This window comes from Lates calcarifer, linkage group LG8 (assembly GCF_001640805.2).
Source record: "Lates calcarifer isolate ASB-BC8 linkage group LG8, TLL_Latcal_v3, whole genome shotgun sequence".
NCBI classification, from domain to species: domain Eukaryota; kingdom Metazoa; phylum Chordata; class Actinopteri; family Centropomidae; genus Lates; species Lates calcarifer.
Genome location: NC_066840.1, coordinates 3,963,321 through 3,983,773, shown reverse-complemented (window position 1 = coordinate 3,983,773; position 20,453 = coordinate 3,963,321). Strand labels below are relative to the sequence as shown.

Here is a 20,453-nt window from a genome sequence, read left to right as displayed (position 1 = left end):
GCAAATTACTACCTCTCTTTTTACCAGTGCAAAAAAGGGCCTTTACCATAACAACACCTCAGGAAGAGGTTCACTCGTGGCTCTTTGTGAATGTTGTCTGTGTGTTTGTGGAAGTTGTTTGAAGACTGAGTGGTAAAATCCTACGTCACATAAGCAATAAAGACACAGGGATTTGTGTTAGTGTGGTACAGAATGTCAGGTACACGTTCATGTCATGTATACACTCCATTACAAAGTACAGTTGAACAGTGAGATGGGTTATTTAGAGTACAGAGTTGATTTTCTGCACAGGCAATATTACATGTCTGGTAGTTGGAGCATTTCCAAGGTTTACATGAGCATGAACCTCTCCCAGTTGAAGAGTGACTGTGTTAGAAAATATCTGGTTCTTTAATAAAAAGTCAAAGATAAAAACCTCTGTACCTAAATAAACTCTAAGGAGAGAAGTAAACTACAAATCTCAGTGAGCAGTTCAGTAAGACAAATAGAATCAGGCCTTAAAATACTGTACTACTGAAAGCTAAAGATAAGACTTTGTAGAAACAAAACAGTCAGCAGCTTGAACCATTTCAGTTTTGGATTCTGGGTCAGTTTTGAATAAATTTGGCAGCCGTGTTGCAGTGTTTTGTTCCCAATTGCACCAATTGGGAACAATTTGTGACAACTCCAACTCACGCAGTCAGTTTAACTGGCTTCCTCTCCATAGCAATGAGGCTGAGGCTAATGGATATCCCAGTATAAAGAGCCATTAAAAAATATTTATCTCAAAAATAAGAAGTTGAAATATAAATTATCATTTATCTATGATGGACCAGAACAATGACAAGAAAACAAGTTCGAACTAATGAAAGAAAATATGCCGTGCTATGTTATGTATATTTGTGTGTAACTTTGACCTTACCCTGAGCACCTCTCGGCAGATGTAAGCTATCCAGTCTTCCTTCAGACAGTTTCCTTTGGTTTTCTTCACCAAGTCTGTTACTGAGCCGGCTCCACAGTACTCCATCACCAACTACGTTGACAGATGGACAAATGTCTATCACACACACACACACACAAGTACTGCGCTAGCCAAAATAACTAGGAATATTACTGTCATTTGATCTTAAAATGAAACACATAATTCGACAGAAACATATGACAATTTGGCACAGGAGAAACACAGAGAGGTAGCAGGTGTTTAAGAAAAAAAGAAGAAAAAAGAAAGAAAATAAAAGAAATTGTAATTTCAAAATATTTTCACTCAAAAAGCAGACAGACTAGTTTACACACCCAGAGCTGGTGGTCCTGTCCAGCAGGACCTTTCTTAATAAAAGCTCCATAATATGTAGCGATGTTTCTGTGGTGGGAATAACTCTTCAACATGTTGATCTCCAACTTTATCTCCTCTTCTTCCTCCTAAACATATAAACAGACAGAAACAGAGTGAAAACGTAGAACTTAAATGTTAGAGTACATTATATACTCAGCACATAGAAGATATAAACAGTGGAACTTCCTTCAACACTTGCTGCAGTTTTTTTTAGAAATACATTTAACTATACAAAAGAAAATTGATAGTATAAGTATAGTCCTGCTTCTATAATGTTGGGGATCTATAAAAGTTGAGAGGAAGTTGGAAAAAAGCAAACAACTTTCTTCGAGTCCATACAACACAAACATGGACACATGCAGACACACAGCATCTCCAATCAGACTGTCATGTAACCTCTAGATGACCTCTCACCCAACTATTGGACCTTAATTCTACTACTCCCAGTTCTCAACTAAGGTTGGCCAGTGTTATGAGACGCAAGGACAGATAGAGCGAGCAGAGGAAACGGAGTGCGGCACTTTTTGTTTTCTCACTATAAATCCCGGAAATGACTTGTGACTTCTCCAATTCACTGAACCTCTAAATCTACACTGGTCTGGAGGAGAAAGAGGAGAGGCAGAGGAGAAAGAGGAGTGGTGGAGGAGAGCTGGAAGAGCTGGATGTGGCTGTTAATCAGAAAAGAGGAAACAACAGAGAGGCTTCTCCCAGTCACTGACCTCCTTTAAATCTCCACAGGACAGGAGGGGAGAAAATGACATGGCAGAGTTTGAACTTTCACCTCCATCTGAAACACAAAGCCTCCTGCCTGTGTCTGCAGTCTGTCTGTGTGTGTGTTTGTGTGTGAAAAAGGAGATAATAACCAAGCATTTCCTGCTAAAGAGTTTGTCTACAACACAGAAGACCCATAGTCTCATCAGCAGAAAATGAACCAAGGTGTCTAGTTCTGCAATACGCAGAATCTCACCAGTGTGTAGTAAAGTTTTTTCTGACACAATGGAAACAGAACAGAAACTCAATTTAACCCAGTTTTGCATTTAACTAGTTAACTCAGGCTGTAACCAATGATTATTTCCATTTTTAAAATCTGCAGAGAATTATTTCAATTAATCATCAATCTTTTGGTCTATAACATTTAGGAAAATGGTGAAATGGGACATCACAATATTTTAAAACCCTCTGACAAAAGTCCAAAACCCAAAGATTCAGTTCAGTTTCCTGTGACACTGAACAAAGGAAAGCAACAAAAGAAGTGGGAACAAAGAATGTTTGATATTTTTGCTTGAACAAGAACAAGAGTCTGTGGGCATGCTAACAGCTTTGTGAGACTATATTTAGGCACAACAGTGCATTGAGCTAAATGCTAATATTAGTTAACGATCTTAGTTTGCTAATCTTTGCTAGTTAGAACAAAAAATACAAAGCATAACTGAGGATAATGAGAATGTCACTTGTTTTGCAGGTAGTTAATCATAAATCAAAGTTTTGGACAAGGACTCACCAAATGACTACATTTTACTCCAAGGGGGGCATGAATTAGTGTACTACATGGCAATCCATGCAATTCCTGTTGAGACATTTTACTAAAAATCACAAATTCAAAACTCGGTGCAAGAGGAAAAGTCAGGAGATCACTGTCTGTATGTTAAATGTTACAATTCATAAGCGGGATACCTGAAAAACGTTGTCATGTCAGTGGATCACCTAAGTCAGAAGAATTTCAAGTTATTTGGACTCATCATCTGGGGACCAGGAATGTGAATACCAAAAATGGCAGTCCATCTAATGTCAAAAAACTTGACTAATAGCCATAAATTCCAACCTGCTCACAGTACCAGAGGAAAAGTTAGGGGATCCCAAAAGTCAGTAGGATTCATCATCTGTTGTTAGTTGATAAGATAAATCAGTCTGGACCGAAGTGTTGGACCAATCCATTGTTTTCTCTAGATCCATGCCACTGAAGTTCCTAAAAATTACTAATTCAATTAATCAGTGATCAAAATAGCTTCCAATTTTCTGTTGATCAGTTAATCAATTAAATAACTAATTGTTCCAGCACTAGAATTCACACAAAGTGATTACAATTTAATGGTATCAGTAAGCATGTTTCTCTAAACCTTGCCTGACCACACTAGAAACACTGCTTGGCTATATTGTAGCCCAGCATGCCTTGCAGCCTGTTGCAATATGCCATCATTAGCCCACATTTAACCCCATTCTGCTTCCACTGTTTGTCTACATCTGTAAACCACAAACAATATTCAATAAAACTGCTACAACTCAGCTTTAGTCCCCTTATACAACTGTAAGACCATAAGGCAAAGAGTCAAACCACCTCCCTCTTTATACCCAAACTAAGTGTAAAAGGTCTAATCTATATTCCATATAGAGCTATAAGGCAAACCCCACCGCTTAAATTCAAAATACAGCTTCAGAGGGATTTTTTTTATCCTCAAATTGATTTAAAGTACAATGAGTTATATTAATATTTCATATCACCAACACTATTTGACACCTTGGCTTTAAAAGTCTAAAGTGAACAGAACTTTAATATCAAGGAAATTTGTCAGGAATCTAATAAAAAAAATAAAAATAAAAATAAAAAATACTTCTGGGTCAAAACAGAAGTATTGGTGGGACTCTGAGAACTGTAAGAAAGAAGAAACAATCTCATGAAATTAAATTCTGTCGGGCTAGCAGTATATCAAAGTAGATTTTAGTTTGGTCCCTGTTGTGTGTTTGTGCCTTCAGGGAGGGGGTTAGGAGAGGTTGTCATATGGATTGTAAAAGTCCCATCACCTCAATTACCTGCATGAGGGGAGAGAGAATTTAGTTGGAGAGAAGAGAGATGTACCGCAAAGCCACTCATTTAGTCCAATAATGAGTTTTAAAAGCTTTTCACAAGTGCAAACATCTGCAAGTGCTGTGTGAAACTGTTTTACTTGTTTCCAAGGCAATGGAGGGAAATACCTCCATCAAATAATATCTTGTGCTGTGTCTTTGTTTTGGGATAATGTCACTTGAAAGATAAAAACTGTCAATACAAGAGAAAGGGAAAAAGAGAGGGAGGTCTCAAACACTTTTTAGTGCCTTAAAAAACACTCGTTCCTGTGTGGATGACAACAATTAAGACTGCCTCTCTCTCTCTTTTCTCTTGTCCCTCTCATTTTGCCTGCTGGTTTATGGCTCTATTCATGTGCCTGTCATTGTTGAATGCTGGCTAACCAAAACTGTTTCCCCTTTCTCTCCATTTTTGCGAGTTTAAATCAAAATAAATACCAATGTTAAGTGTTTTAACACACTGTGGTATTGAAACCTTTTCTATCCTTACCCCTGAGAATTCTCATTTTCTGTTCTAAACAAATGCAGAAATAGGAGGCCTAGCTCAAGAGGTTGGAGTTAGGGTTATATGAGTAACCAATCAAATAACATAACATCTTAACAGCTTAAAAGTGGGAATCATCCAAAAATAATTTCCATTTTGTTTGATATTTCTGTCAGTGTGGACATCCAAATAACCAAAGGTAGCTGGAGGAAAGATGCAGCTGTTGGCCTGCAGGTCTGGGTTACTGCTGCAGGGGAAACGAGAGAGGAAACGTGACCAAAGATGCATAAAAAATAAAGTAATGTGGAGAAGTTACAGGCAAAGGGAGTCCAGTAGTGAGAAAAGAGAATGTGTGAGTTTGTGACAAAGGGAGGGAAGAGAAGAGAGAAGCAGAATGCAGAGTTTTTCTCTCTTTGAGTTTGAATGTGTTCAAGATTTCAGAGCAACCACAGAAACTTGTCTTGATTTGTGTTGTGCAACTTACATATGAAACATGCCCCGTCCCGTTCAGTTAGGTTGCCAAGCAATGCAACTTACAACAAAAAAGCTTGATTCAAATTAGTTACATCGTAAATAAATGTTTCTGATTTAATTAAATGTGCCATTTTACTGAGTAGTGGTGGCCGACGTGTAAGAGGAATAGTACCTGACAGGTTTTGTAGTGTCATGAATAATGTGAAGTTTTAGAACAACCTGGCGCAGAGGATAAAATCATCCTCTGGTGGAATCCCTGCTTTGGACTTGGCACAACACACTTCTCTGCTGTCCATCTGTCCATCCATTTGCACAGAATGCAATAAATGACTTAAACAAGAGAGCTGTCATCATCTGTTTTTGTAGACAGATGATAGATAGCGACAACTGACTGGTTCTGCACAAACAACAGGCCCCTTCATGAGACCAAAAATAAAAATGCAACTGAATTTTAATTTTAAATTCACAACAATTGGCGAATTTCCATGTACAAGGATTTGTGTGCCTCCCACACGGGACAGGACTAAATCAGCTGGCTGTAATATTCTCATGTGTGGGTCATGTGTATGAAAAAGTATGTCATATATAATTTACGTTGACAGCATGATTCTCTATTAATTCTGGTCGTGATGAATTAATAACACTTGATTTGATATTCATCAAAAATGAAAGACAGAAGAGGAACGGGAGCGGAGGAAAAGACAAAAAGAGGATGTGTGTGATTAAATCAAGTTCATCTTTACCTCTGTGACTTCCATGACTTTAATAGCTGCCAGCTGGCCTGTCTTGACATGACGACCCTGGTGGGACACACGAAGAACAAGTTAAGATTATAACCGATTAAAAGACTAAACAGTTTTAAAACCTCACATACAGAATAAAAAAACACAGTAAAGTAGATAACACTAAATAATATGTATGAGCCAAAGAGAACAGTAGGAAACACTCCAAGTCGCACAAGAACAAATGTTCTCCCATATGAGTATTGGCATTTTGTCTTGTGAGTTTAAGGTACAATCTGTATCCAAAAGGCAGAAAATGTAGTGAAAAAGTCAAATTTGGGATAAATAGTGGATGGCATGAGGAATAGAAACTGAGCTGTTGCACTGCAATCAAACCTGGATGAACTAGATTATGAAAAACTACTATTCTCTTCTCCCTGAATCCAGATGTAAAAATCGAATGTGTTCAAATATGATACCATCAACTCAGCAGGGTTGCTTCATACACAGCTGAATACCTTCCCGGGTGCTAACAAAAGCAGGAGTCATGTAGTGACAAAAACAAAAGTGAAACATCACATGCTGGGAAGTTCAGTTCAGTATTCTTCAAATGTTCATATTCATTAAAACACAAGAGCAGCTGTGTGAATGGGAAAGACAGGCAGGATTGAAATGTGAAAGATTAGACATTATATATTGCATAAGTCTATCTCAAGATTACAATAAAAACTGACTCACTATTGGAATCTATCCTGAGCCCAACAATCATAATGGAACTCATTGAACACAACTTTTGAGTGATATTATTTCCAATACTTGTGGACACAGCTATGTCTATGTAATTTGATTTTCTCATGAGAGGCACAGTGAGACAGGACAAGACTGGGTGCAAAAGGAGGAAGGGAGGAAGAGAGAGAGAGAGAGAGAGAGAGAGAGAGGGAAAGAGAAAGAGAGAGGAGAGGTAGAAGATGGGAGCCTGCACACTGAGCCAGGCCTGTAAAGTGCAGTCAGGTGAAAAAGGGAAAATTGAAAACCTTGTCATGAGTCAGAAAGCTGACAAGATTGAGACTAGAGAAGCTACTCTATAGGCCTTTAAGCTGTGATGTACAACAGCTCTGTGTGTGTGTGTGTGTGTGTGTATGAAATAGACTAGAGGGCAATACAAATCCCACTATACTCAATCAGTCAGCTAATATTCAGGTATAGACAGAGGGACTCAGAGAAAAACTGTGAGACAGAGATGGATGGAGAGCTTGAAAACAAACACTCACATTTTTTAATATCTACCGATTGATGTTTTATTTTGTCTACAGCTAAATTTCAGAAACACTGCCTACTGCTTTTCAGAGAAATATTACTCACAGGACTCACTGTTCCATTATAGGCGATGGGGGAGAGCATGATGTTGAAACCTGTGTGTCTAAATCAACTATTTCCACAGAGAAGTCTTCAAGTGTGTCAGGCTTTTACAGCCTAATTTTGCTTTGTCTGTCCACCGGGTCAACAATGTCTAGAGTACTGTTATGGCAGAGAAAGCTGGGAAAAGAATGTGATAGGAAATTGCTGGAAATCTGAGTAGGATATAGTAAATATGTAAAGGAAGTAAAGGGGAAGTTTACAACGTGGGAACTTTCCTACATTATATATGGAAATGTGCCTTAGTCAGAGTATTCTGGGACAAAGTGGTTGTGAATGGTTTGGTTCAGCAAATGACTGCATTTAGTTACAGAGGCTAGGAATAGAGGCTAGTCCATATATGACATCATGGCTTTGGCTTTTATTTTTGGACACAAGAAATACTACATCTTTTGGACCACCATATACAACTATGTAGTGCATTTTGTTCAAAAAAAAGAAACCAAAAACTAAAAGAAAGCAAAAACAAGTCTCTGGGATTTTTGAACCTGGGCCTTATTTCCCCAGCTGTAGAAGTGTTGCTGCACTGTAATCCAGTGGGTAACTGTCCACATCAAAGTATATAGACTAAAGTGCTTGTTTTTGCCACTGTCAGGCTCAGATGTGTCTGACAACATTATGGATAGGACTCCTAGAGAGACAGAGCTTTTTGTTTAACCAGAAACTGTTGTTATATTGCTGTCAGACCCCTGTGTTCTGCAAGATAAAATTACTGTTTTTGTAAATGGAGTCTGGTAGCGATAAAACAGCGGTTTCAGGTTAAATAAAAAGGATCTTACTCCTTTACAACCATTACATTTCACATTACAGTGCTCTTCTGCAGCTGCCTGGCATGCTCTTCTTGCTCAATACTGCAGCAATTACAAAGATTTTTGTCTTTATCAATCATTTACATCCAAAAACATAATAAAGCCCAGGTTCACAAATACCAGAGTTATCCTTTAACATGCATGTAAACGTTTTCACTTTGAGAACAGATGCGTAGAAAATTTCATAAAAACATTGGAATGCTAAGACATGCTTCTCAATAAAGTTCACTGAAAATGCTGCTGAACCAGCAGCTGTGAAACAGACTCCTTGTCAGATAATACTTTGCTGATTTCTTCCAACATGTATTATACTTGTATATTGCATGTGACATTATGACTCACTGACCCCTGTTCATTCTGGCCTTGATTCTGTCCCAAAGTACAGGACATTGTCTCCATAATTGCAAAGAATTGTGGCATACATGCAGCCACTGCCCTGACTGTGATAAATAAGGAAATGGCCTTCCTGTCCCTTCAGACTCAGTGGTGTCTGCTGGCTGCACTGCCACCACCACTTACAAATATGAAATGTTCAACTCTCAACGGGGCTACTCATTAACAATATGCAGCACTCACTCACACACACACACACACACACAACACACACACACACACACACACACACACACACACTTTTGACACTGATGTGAAATGAATCTAAAACACAGGCTCATGCACACACACATTATGTGACGAAGTGTTAGGAATCAAACATATACAAATAAAACAAATAAATCCAGACACAAATGTCATCTCCATATCTGTCTATTGCTTGTTCACTTACACACACACACACACACACAGTGGCAGAACAAGGGAACACTACAAATATTGTGTCAGTGAAAAGGTTACTATAATATATTCATACATATGCTAATTAGATACAAGAGAGACATTTATAATGCAGACAGCAAGGAGACAAATGAGAGAAACACTCTTACTGTATCTCTCCAAAGTTTCTCTCTCTCTCTCTCATGTGCTCTGTCGCTCTCTCTCTTTGTCTGTCCTCCTCTCAGTCCTCCTATCTGTCCCCTACAGAACAGTCTGTTACTTACATATGTGTATTTTGCGCTTGAGTGGACTGCATGATCAGCTCTCCTCATTTCTACATGTAGGAATGGTACTATTTGAAAGCTGCACATTTGTATCTCTCTATCTCTGTCTGTGTGTGTGTGTGTGTGTGTGTGAGAGAGAGAGAGAGAGAGAAAGAGAGAGAGAGAGAGAGAGAGAGAGAGAGCATGGCTCTGAGTGTGTACATTTTGCTAGAGAAACAACCCATTTTCTCCCCTCGCTCCATTCACATGGAACTTTCACTGGCTGGCACTACATGGTCAAAAGGGCTGGACTGGTTTCCATTATATTGAGAATAATGCTGCATAAAGCTCAGTGATAACTCACTCTATCTCACTGTCACATGAAAAGAACTGAAAAAGTGAAGTTACTCCCACAGTGTTTCTGTGTGTGCACGTGTGTTCTGTCAGCCAACAAATATGGGTTTATTTACCATGGCAGCTCAGGGAGAAACCATATTGTTTGTTCATCATAATCATATGATCTTAATTAATTACTTGAGGTGGTTGACTCAGAACAAAATACAGATCATCGTTTTCTTATGGATAAATATAGATTAGTAGAAGATTAATCTGCCAGGCTGTTACATCAATTGACATTAACTTATCACAGATACGACAGAATTCTATATGGAGGTTGATAAGCAGGGGTGGAATAATTGTGAAACCGAGACCAAAACCACAACACACATGTTCACAATCTCATATTGCGATACGGGAAACCCAACCCCAACTGCAGGTGTGGCCTGCTGAGCTCTCTTTATGTTACCAATGTAACGATATATCGTATTTCACAAGTTAGGGCAAACTATACATTTTATTAATATTACACATAAAACCAATTTTATTGTCTTCCAACTGTGTGTGTCACATGACTGTTTTGGTCATCATGATCGAGTGATCTCACCTGTGGCAAATTAATTTTTCTTTTAATTAGATGAATAATAACCCTGAGATTGCGCATTCAAATCACCAGCGGGGGAACATCCTGGTGGTGGAGAACCGTCACACCCCAACTGACAAGTAGCAAATTTAAAATCCATTGCTGATCAGGCTATAAGCGTGCTGTTCAGTGCTGGGTTTAGCACATAATTTAAAGGGGAACTCAATCAACTTTACTCATCATGGGGAGTACTCCACGGTCTGTGAGAAGTCATGTCTGTCGTGGCTCTGGTGGGAGATTGTTAATGCTGGGAAAATATGTCATCACTGTTACAGTATCTGGACTTGAGCTTGGGGACTACTAATTGGAATCCTTGGTTAAAAACTTTGGCTGTGAAGTCTGAGTCTGAGGCATTTACAATTTAGGCAGGGTCTAATGAAAATGCACTATCAAGCTGCATTGTGGGAACTGTAGGATTCAGCAGTTTTGTAGCTTGCCTCTGCCTCTGCTGCATTGATTTTTACCATTCTTTATTTGAGTTTTGCGGTCCCCCCAACTTTATGGAAGTTCAATACGGAATCACAGGTGTGCTTTTAATTATAGTTTTGGCATTTAGAAAGTACAGTAAGGAGGACAGTCACTTCTGAGAATTTTCTAACTAGTAACTTTCCCATACTCTCACTGCTCTGGGTCCTCTCTCTCTCTCTCTCTCTCTCTCTCTCTCTCTCTCTCAAACACACACACACACACACACACACACACACACACACACTCCTGGGTAATCAGCACAATCCACAGTTCTGAGCCTCATGGGGGGCTGCTTTCCTCCTCTCCCTCTAGTTTTCATTTTGTCTCTCTCCCTCTTCCTTCCTCTCCCCTCCTCTCTGTCCCTCTGCCTTTCACCTCTGCCTTCCTTCCTTTTCGCTCTCTCGTTCTCTCGCTTTCCTCTCTCTCTCTCTCTCCTTCGCTTATATTTTTCCTTTGTATCTCTCCCACTCTTTCTGTTCTTCCTCTAACAAACACAGATGAAGCAGCTCTACACACACTGGAGGATGTTTCCTGTCTCTCTCTCTGTGTCTCTTCTGTTTTCCCCACCCACCATTGCTTAGCTTTGGAGTAAATTTATTTTTTCAAAATGAGATCAATTTTATTATAATAATATTTAATTGTGCAATGAGAGAAAGCTTTGCACAACTGAGCTGTCCATTTCAAGAAGAAACTGAGTATTTTTCAACACAAAGAAACCCTCTTGTTTCTCTTAGGTTGGGCAAATGTTTTTGAAAATAAAACCCCTCCAGTGGCTTTTGCTGTGTTGCAGCTGCAGGAGGTGTTGTGCTATCACTGTGGGAAGAGGTTACTTTGGTTGCAACAGATATTGGCAGTTGGAAAAATCTACATTTGACCATTTTTATACTTTGGTCAGCAGTTCAGTTAACATGAGTAAGATAAGAATAATATGTAGGTAACAGAAAGGGAAGTGACGCTATTGAAACTAGAAAGATTTGAGGAAGTGTAAGTGACTCACTCTGGGAATTGCACTGCAGCCAGCTGTTTTATTGGCTGTGCATAGTTCATGATGTATGAATATGGTGTCACCAAGGCTAACTGAGATGCATCAACTATTGAGGCAAAACTCTAAACAAATCTGAATGACTCTGTCCTTTTAAACCTGATTAAAATAATTAATGTCACAGATATGTTTCAATTTACCTTCTGCTATAAATATGACTTAACCAAGCAGGTCAGTTACACACAAACAGTCTACACAAAATATTTCAGTTTCATTTAGTCAGAGTAGCTGTTAGTAACAATTTAATCCTGAAGCTAATTTCAGCTTTACTTGGAGCAGAGATGTGTTGCATCAGCAGTGATCATAGCTGTAGTGAAGTAGAAGAGTACACACACACACACGCAAGCACACACACACACACACACACACACACACACGCACACATGCACACTGATGACTCTAAAGCAATGGCTTGCAGGGAAAGGAAGTTCCTTTTGCAAACAGGGAAACGCCCTGTGTGTGTGTGTGTGTGTGTGCGTGTGTGTGCATTAGTGTGCGTGTGTGAATGATGACTCGATGGTGAGAGAGGGAATCATGCACAGTGTCTGTTTCATGGTGATACAGTAAGAAAGTCCAAGAGAGCAACTCAGTAATTTATTGTTACAGAAATTACTTCTGTATTAAAATCAAAAGCCACTTTTTGCTCTTTGAAGTAGCATCTGAATGTGCCTTCTTTAAATATGGCAATAATTTTTTGGAACCTCAAGACAGAGCACACTGTGAGTAATTCATGGCAAAACACAAAAATCCACAAACTTTCTGTTAAGCTGTTTTACCCACACTGAAGGTCTGGATTTGTCTTTGTCTTTGTCTTGGGGCCACAAAACTAGTGGAGGCACAGTACTACCATGTGATTAATGCCACGCATAATACATCTTTTAACACTAATGTGTGCACGCTTGTGTTGCATATCAGCTGGACACAAATGAGTTTGCCTTTGTGTGCACATGTTTAGGACAACAAAAAGTGAGCAGTCATCTATGTGAAATCAATTAAGTGCATGATAAAAAGGTTCAAAGAAAAAGAAAAACATGCAATAAAGGAGAGGAGAAGAGAAGAGAAGAGAAGTGATGCTGGGTAGAGTTAGGGGTTTGAGGTTATAGAAATGGAGAGGAGTAGTAGTGTCTTTTCGAGGCCGGACCACTTCCCTTTTTGACCACAGGAACTTTTCCGGGAACTTTATGAGAGACTAAGGAACTGTACCTGCATTTATACCCATTTATACCACAGGAACCTAGATCCAGTTTTAGCTACTGTCTTCAAAATCACCCCACTACCATGCCATTGCTTTCCAGTCCGCCAAAAACTATACCAGTGGTGTGTGTAGTACTGAATGTCACTTAATGGTCAAACACAAGTTTCATTACTGACACCTACTATCGCAGACAAATAACCAAAATATAACAGGTCCTCTTAGCTTTGGCTCTCTGCACTTCTCTTTTCTAACATCTATTCAATCACACACATACAACAGTGATGACTCTGTGTTTTCTTCTTTCATGTAACTGTTACGTCTCAATCTACAAGGTGGCTTTTTAATATGTTATTGCTCTCATTTCTCTAATTACCACAGCTCTTAAGATGTGGTGGAAATGCAAAAACAAGGGCACTGAAGATTCTCTGAGCCTGCGTAGTTCCTGATTTTTCAGTCCCCAGGGCTATTTGGATGAAAAGGCCTAATTGTTTTCTTCAGCCATCTCTACTCTCCATCTGACTCTACATCTCTTCTAATTGTGTCTGTCTCAGCATGTCATGACAATCCTGTCTGCTGACCAGAAGGCTGTTCCATTAAATTAAAATAAAAAATGAGGCTAATGGGGCTCACTTTCCTCTAGTGTCAGCTCCCAATGACATGGGGCTTTGACTGACATGATATCAGACAACTAACCGGCAATTAGTGGATCAAAAAATCTACTCACGATACTGTGCAACATGAGTCAAATTTAGCAATCACTACAATCAGCTCCTAATGTTAGACACAGGTCGGCAGCAAGGCTTCAATTTAGAGCAGAACTAAATGGCAACATAGACAACAAACCATTTTACCAAACAACAAACAGTGGATCACTGTGGTTTACAGTAGGGACTACAACAAACTGCACACTACTGTGTGCATGTAAACATTGTCATGGTGACTCCTTCTCCCATTTCCCTCCTCCGCCTCTTCATCTTCAAACTCTTTTTCAAAGTCCCAGTGAGTGTTGTTGAATTTTCCACGCCCTGTCATGCTTAACCTGCCCTCTGTCCCCACTTAGTTCCCCTCCGCTAGGGATTACCCTCCTGCATTTCTTAGACCTTACTAAAACTGCTTTTCACAAAACCGCCCATTTTTCCATTAGGCCATTTGGGTCCCACTTTTTGTTGCCCTCTCCAAGCATTTACGCAACTGTAATAAATAAATAAATTAATATAGCGATCTCAGCATCTCTTGAAATGAAAAGAAGGGATACAATGCTAGGGCTTTGGGAGTAGCAGTCTACTCTCCATCTAGGCAAAGTATAAGAGAATTTTTTGTTGTCTTGCCCCCACTCTTCCCAGTTCTTTTCCTGCTTAAAGGAGCTCTTTGTACCTATGAGAAAACCACATTTGGCAGCAGAGAAAATATAATATAGCCTTGTTATGATTTGTATATTATACCAACATATACATAAGTAAATATTTTTTCCATTACAAAGTTGTGATAGTGACACATTATGGCAATGTCCAAGACTAATTTTACTCTGTATTCTCTTACTTTGTAACTTGCACGGATTAATGCACATAACCTTAATACAGAGGTCTAATCTTAGAGTTAATGAGAATCAGTGCTGGGTTTCCAGTGCAACTTACTTAAAGTGCAATGTAATGAAAATGCAACACACATATAAATAAACAGAGGAAGAGTCCAAATGCTTTGTCAGCATCTCCAGCACTCACGTCAATCCACAACCAGCTGTTTTCTTTGGGGGCCATGTGTATGTTTGTGTGTGTGTATCTGTGCAGTGTAAGTCATTGTTCTATTGGCCCTAGTCGTGCCCTGGTTTCCCATGACAGGAGCCCGTTGTACAGCTGAAAACATACACACACACACTCAGAAAGTGCCTATTAAATGTACACAACAGTTCCCAACACATCTACACAGTCCTCATCAGTGTCCAATTAATTGTCTGTTGGCATTACAAACTATCATTATTACCTTGCCTATGGCAATTCTCATGAGGCAGAATAAAGTATTGCTCGACTGTGGGAGCATTGTGAGTGTAACAGCCAGCATAGTAAGTGCACATGAAATGCACAAAAGCATGATTGGAATAGTTGGCAGATGCTTTAACTGAGGCTCAGTGATGATTTAAAAGGGCACTTCAGAAAACACCTTTAACAAATGAGCTTCTGATGTCAATACTGCCTCTGTTTGTAGGCTGCTGACATGAAAAAACTAAAATTGTTGCTTTAAGTCACCCTGAAGGAAAATGCTCACCATTCATCCATATTTGGAGTTTTATCTTCTTAAACATCAATGACTGTGAGTCACAGGATGAAATTAGTGATTTTCTACCCCTGTGTAACAGCACCCTGTGTAAAGGCCAACACAGGCCGTACTGTCCTGTGCATCTCTTGCAACATTTCCTCTCTCAGGAAATCGAGTGGCAATCGAGGCACACACCCACTTTTTGTCTTGCCCATATTGACACACATTTCTGAGAACTATCTCTAGCACCCATTCATTCTTTAACCCTAACCTTTTAACCTCTACCTTAACTCATATCTTCATCTTAAAGCAATATAACACATTTCTTTAGAGAGCCAAAGTCATTTGTTCCAAAGCTGTTTTGTAGCTAGCTCCCTGATGTTACTAACATTTTGATATTACAACTCTTGTCTCACACCGCTAAGCCACAAAACAACATAAAAGTAACCTGAAATTGCCCCTGCTGAATCAACCGAGTACAAAGCACACAACCGTTATACCAGAGACTGGGGTTTGCATCCACAGTCCCATCTGTGGTTAGGTTTGGCAAACATTCAAAAGCACTTTGGTTACACATAATGTTTGAAGTCACTGTGAACTTTTTCCTTTATTAAACCAGATCTCTAACCTTAAAGGATAACTCTGGTATTTTTGAACCTGGGCCTTATTTTTCATGTTTTTTGGGTGTAAATGATTGATAGGGACAAAAACCATTGGAATCAGGGCAGTTCTGAGCAAGAATACCCGGCCACCACAAGCAGCTGCCGCAATGTAATCCAATGGGCAATAGTCCACAACAAAGTAAGTCCAATAAAGTGCTTGTTTTTACCACTGACAGACTCAGATTGTTATTATAAGGGTCTGACAACATTATGGATAGGATTTGTACAGAGACAGACCTTTTTGTTGTTTAACTACAAATATTGCTATATATTAGAGACTCCACTGACAAAAACAGTAATTTTACCAAGCAGAACACTGGAGTTGCTGGAATACCACTGCCTCGATCAGTTAGTAAGTTTGTGTTATTGTGTTGTTGTGTGACTTTTCAGTGGTGGAAGAATTATACACATCCTTTGCATAACTATAAGTACCACACAAAAACACAAACTAACTAACTGACAGCTGTATTTCATCAACTCCCCTGTTCTGCTTGGAAAAAAATACTGTTTTTGCCAGTGGAGTCTGATACATATAGCAATATTTCCAGTTAAATTTTACTATTTGAAGTCTATCTTTGAATATAACTATAGTGCACTGCACTGCAATATCAAATATTTTGGCAGAATGAAAATACACTATCTGTAAATACTGCCAAATACATAAATTAACCCCCATATTCTCATGATGTTAATGGAAAACATAATCCAGTCACAATTATGTGTCCTACAAAATGTATTTGCTGTTGCATTTAAGTTGTATAGAAAAATAATTTCTAAGTACGACTGACTGAACATGCCTTGTCCTGCAGGAAAAATAACTGTCCTCCTCCATAATTTATTTTGGAGTAAAGGAATTTCAAATCACCTTCTAAACATGTTTTTTTTGTCTTTTCTTTGCAAAAGAAAGTTGTGTTATTAAGACTATTGTACATCTAAGGCATCCTTCTGCACAATCACCATTTGCCCAGACAGACATCCTTTTTTTGACATTCAAAAGTGAAACTAGTCCATACACCCAGAGTAACACGGTTTGTGGTGCAGCAAAAGCATGTCAACATGGGACACAACATCTGCACAAGCCTAAATAAGACTGAACACCTCCTGTGACCACAAACCGCTCATACACATACACAAACAGATATTGCGATAAGGAAGTGAGCCCCACCCTGGGCCCTTTAAAGATGCTGCAGATGCTGATGTGTGTATGTTCTGTTTTTAAGAGCTACAGGATATTTCAGTCAACTGAGAATTTCATCTTTTTCTTTGTAACTAACTGGAAGTAGCTGTAGTGACTTTTATGAGAAGTGACGTGTCAGATATTGTGTGTGGCAGGGCTGCTGGGGCAATACCGTCAGCATTTCTGTATGCAAGTAGTGTTTGGGTGGAACACATTACAATGCAATTAAATGCAATTTTTTGTATTGGTGTCAAAAGTTTGCAGCAATGTTTGTATTCTTTGATGCATGCAACAAACTGCTACCATAATGGAAAAGAAGGACTGAAAAGCATCATGAGAGTGCTTACCTTGTACACTTGACCGTAGGTTCCATTGCCAACCACCTCAACCAACTCAAAGATACCTGCTGGATCCTAGCGGAAAAAATATTTACACAGTAAAGAAAAAGAAAGGAGAATTGGGACAGGAGTGATGTCAGGCAGCAAATACGAGAGCGGAGTCAAACTGAGAGGACAAAGCTGTGTGTACAACAGTATAGAAACTCATTTTAGCAATGTCATAATGCAACAAGTTCATGTCATGCACAACTATGACAAACAGCTTTACTAAGAGCAAATGGAGAACAATGCAGTGTTATACTGGCATGTGGACTGAGGAAGTGGTGCTGCAAATGTGGATAACATTGTGAGCTACAAGCAATGAAAAGCCAGTTTGAAAAACATTAAAAATTTCCTTAGTATGTTATGTTATAGGTCATGGTCTCACTGACCACAGAAATACTAATATAATAAAATGCCAGTACATAACTATAGACAAATAGCCACACTAAGCCACTCTAAGGATCCCAATCTTATAGGACTGTTATAGAAACACTGTAGTAATGACCATGATAAAAGATTAGGGAGATTTCATATAGTAGCATAAGACCCCTACATATTATGTATGAGTGGTAGAATAATGTAAATTGGATTAAAACATCAACATACTAACACCGAGTGCTTTCTTTTCTTTTTTGTCTTCCTAGCTACAAATACACACAGTTTACGTTAGTGGGTTTTCTTGATGTCGACCACTTGTTGCATGGTTGCAAGTCAACTTTTCAGCAAGTCAGCCAAAAGAAAATCCAGTGTAAACACTGTAGCTTGTAAACTTGTACCAAACAGGACACGGTGCAGACAGAGAGCACAATGTTACAGGATAAACTTGATACATAGCACACGACCAGCTAACACACGATAAAAGTTGCTCAAACAGTCCATAAAGTGAGTGCCGACTTACAGAGAAGGTAAAAAAAAAAAAAAATCTAACTGCCCACTAAGTTGTTGCTTGAAACTATCGTTAAGTTTAGGAACACCCACCACATCCTACAATGTTTACTCAAACATTTCTTAAAAAAGGAAGACAACATTTCTCTCCTTACTCTTAAAGCAGCGAGGTCTATACTGTCCAGACTTCGGGTGGTGTTTTCTCTCGACATTGCTGTCAATAAGTTTGTCGGTGTGTTGATATTTGTAGACAAGACATGGACGGTCACAGTTTCTCCTCTACAAACTAACGGGTTTTCCTCTTGTTGGTTCCATTCTGAGATTTAGCTAACAGCGTCAAGCTAGCTAGGCGGCGTGAAACACAACTTCCGGATATTCCTTTCAGAATAATTGTCTTTATCAGCATAGTCTGTAGTTTGTCACAACCTTTTTTTTAATACACTGTCTCGGACCCAAGTCGGACTGCGCTTTAATTATGAAATTACCAACACCACGTTTCCGTTTGCATTTACTTAGTCTGACTTGACGTTATTGAGTGTTTCTCCGGAGAAGTGATTTTTCGGAAGTTTAATGAGCAAACCTCGGAAAAACGACGTGACCAAGAACCTTTGCTTTTCTAACCTCCTGTCTCCACAGTGTTTGCGTCCAAACGCAGCTGACTGAAAGTGATAAAGTGAAGTACACGACAATCTTTCCACGTGTATTCCTGTGTCCGTGGTTGTGCGCGCGTGTGTTTTGTGGTGAGAGGTTCAGAGTCCTCACGTTATTCTAAAAGAAAACAAAACTCTCAGCCAGCACTATTTACTTTGCAAATGCCTTTTGTAAATAAGTGATAAGTGAATTAATAACAAGATAATTATTCAATAAGCTTAACTGAAAGTAACTTGCTCACACATAAAAACACAGGGACTTAGTGTGACTACACTGGACACACTAACCTGACATTCACTCTTACTCTGCATTTTACCCTCAGCACTTTCTGGGCATTTGCATGTTGCAATGTGTCATTGCTGTTCCAGTATCCTCTTTATCATATTTTACTGCATATAACAGCATCTGAAGGAGGAGAGCTGGGCCTGTTTGCTGTTTACACAGACCCTCCACAGCAGATCACATATTTGAGGGAAATGATTCACTAACAATAATTGATTCTGCACAGTAGAGGCCTGTGTGTCTAGTTCCAGATAGGAGAAGCAGAATTTCTTACAAATTTGTGTGATTTTTCTGAGAAATATGAGAAATGTAAAAATTCTTCTGCCTAAACATAATAAAAACACCTGTTTTGGCCCATCTTTCTGTAATGTCCTGATGAGGGTGCAACAGGTGGCTTATTAAACTTGGGGACAAAATAAGGATGCTGTTCCATACTGCTCTCCAGTAAGTAGCCCATGTCATGTGCAGTATGAGAAACTTTATGTACTATCTACAAATCTCACTCTAAGTTGGAGGCATTGATTGACACAGTGCTCATAACCCTTGCACCAAATCCTAAAGTAAGTTAATTAGGTTGCACCTACCAATTATAGCTATGCAAGCTAATTTATTACCACAATGTTATTGATATCTTCATCTTTTTATGTTCTTATTACTGCCAGGATGATATTAAAAAACATAAACTCACACAACTGGGTGTTAAAATGGTTGCTGTTCCTAAAATAACTAACATCACTTTTAGCTTTAAGGTGCTGTGTCTTGGGTGAGAAATTAACATTCTTAAACCTGCATTTGCTGAGTTTTTGGACACTTGGGGGCAGCATAAACAAGCTGTGAACACAACTTTGACAGATCATAAACTTGGTGGCAAACAGTTGCTTATTTACACATGCAGCAGCTACAGAGCAACATAATCATTCATTTGATGTGGTGTTTGTGGCCATCCTGGTCAATCCAAGTGCAGCCTTTATTTTCCCTTAGCTCTGTTTGTGGTCTTTGTACCAACTCCTGAAAGAATCAGCTCTTCACTTTGTCTGCTGTTTGGAGCTGTGCGGGGAGTTTACGGTGGGTTTTTAGAGCCTTTTCTCTGGAAACAGCTGCCAGCTATGGTTAAAAATGATGCTATGAGGGTGGTGAGAAGTGAACTAAAATGGTAAAGTTGTCACCCAAACAGATAAACAATGTACTGAGAAGTCACTTAAAATCTCATTAGAGGGCGGCTGTAGATTCTGGTGATAATGTCCTATAGTCTCATCACAAGCAACCCCCTTTCACCATTATCAATATCATAAAAATGTAGATTATAACCACCTTAAGACTACCAGTACACCTATTTGTAACAGTACAATATACTCCTTAACATAATCCATTTATGCTGTCATGTTTT

The 20,453-nt window shown here is 39.1% G+C and overlaps 1 protein-coding gene across 5 annotated transcripts in view; it reads right to left on the bottom strand.

The window, feature by feature from the left end:
• The window catches only part of si:zfos-2326c3.2 (mitogen-activated protein kinase kinase kinase kinase 4), a 64,008-nt gene extending 45,490 nt beyond the window's left edge, over positions 1 to 18,518 (bottom strand). For 2 of the 5 annotated variants that reach the window (XM_051072157.1, XM_051072158.1), the window contains exons 1-5: positions 18,289 to 18,518; positions 17,216 to 17,281; positions 5,855 to 5,911; positions 1,273 to 1,398; positions 902 to 1,012 (exon numbers count right to left, since the gene is read on the bottom strand). In XM_051072157.1, coding sequence (XP_050928114.1) covers positions 902 to 1,012; positions 1,273 to 1,398; positions 5,855 to 5,911; positions 17,216 to 17,281; positions 18,289 to 18,345 — 417 coding nt within the window. In that variant the 5' untranslated portion in view covers positions 18,346 to 18,518. The remainder of the gene's footprint in view (positions 1 to 901; positions 1,013 to 1,272; positions 1,399 to 5,854; positions 5,912 to 17,215; positions 17,282 to 18,288) is intronic. The other 3 variants (XM_018670097.2, XM_018670090.2, XM_018670103.2) reach the window with 3 other exon arrangements.
• Between the last annotated feature and the right edge of the window lie 1,935 nt (positions 18,519 to 20,453).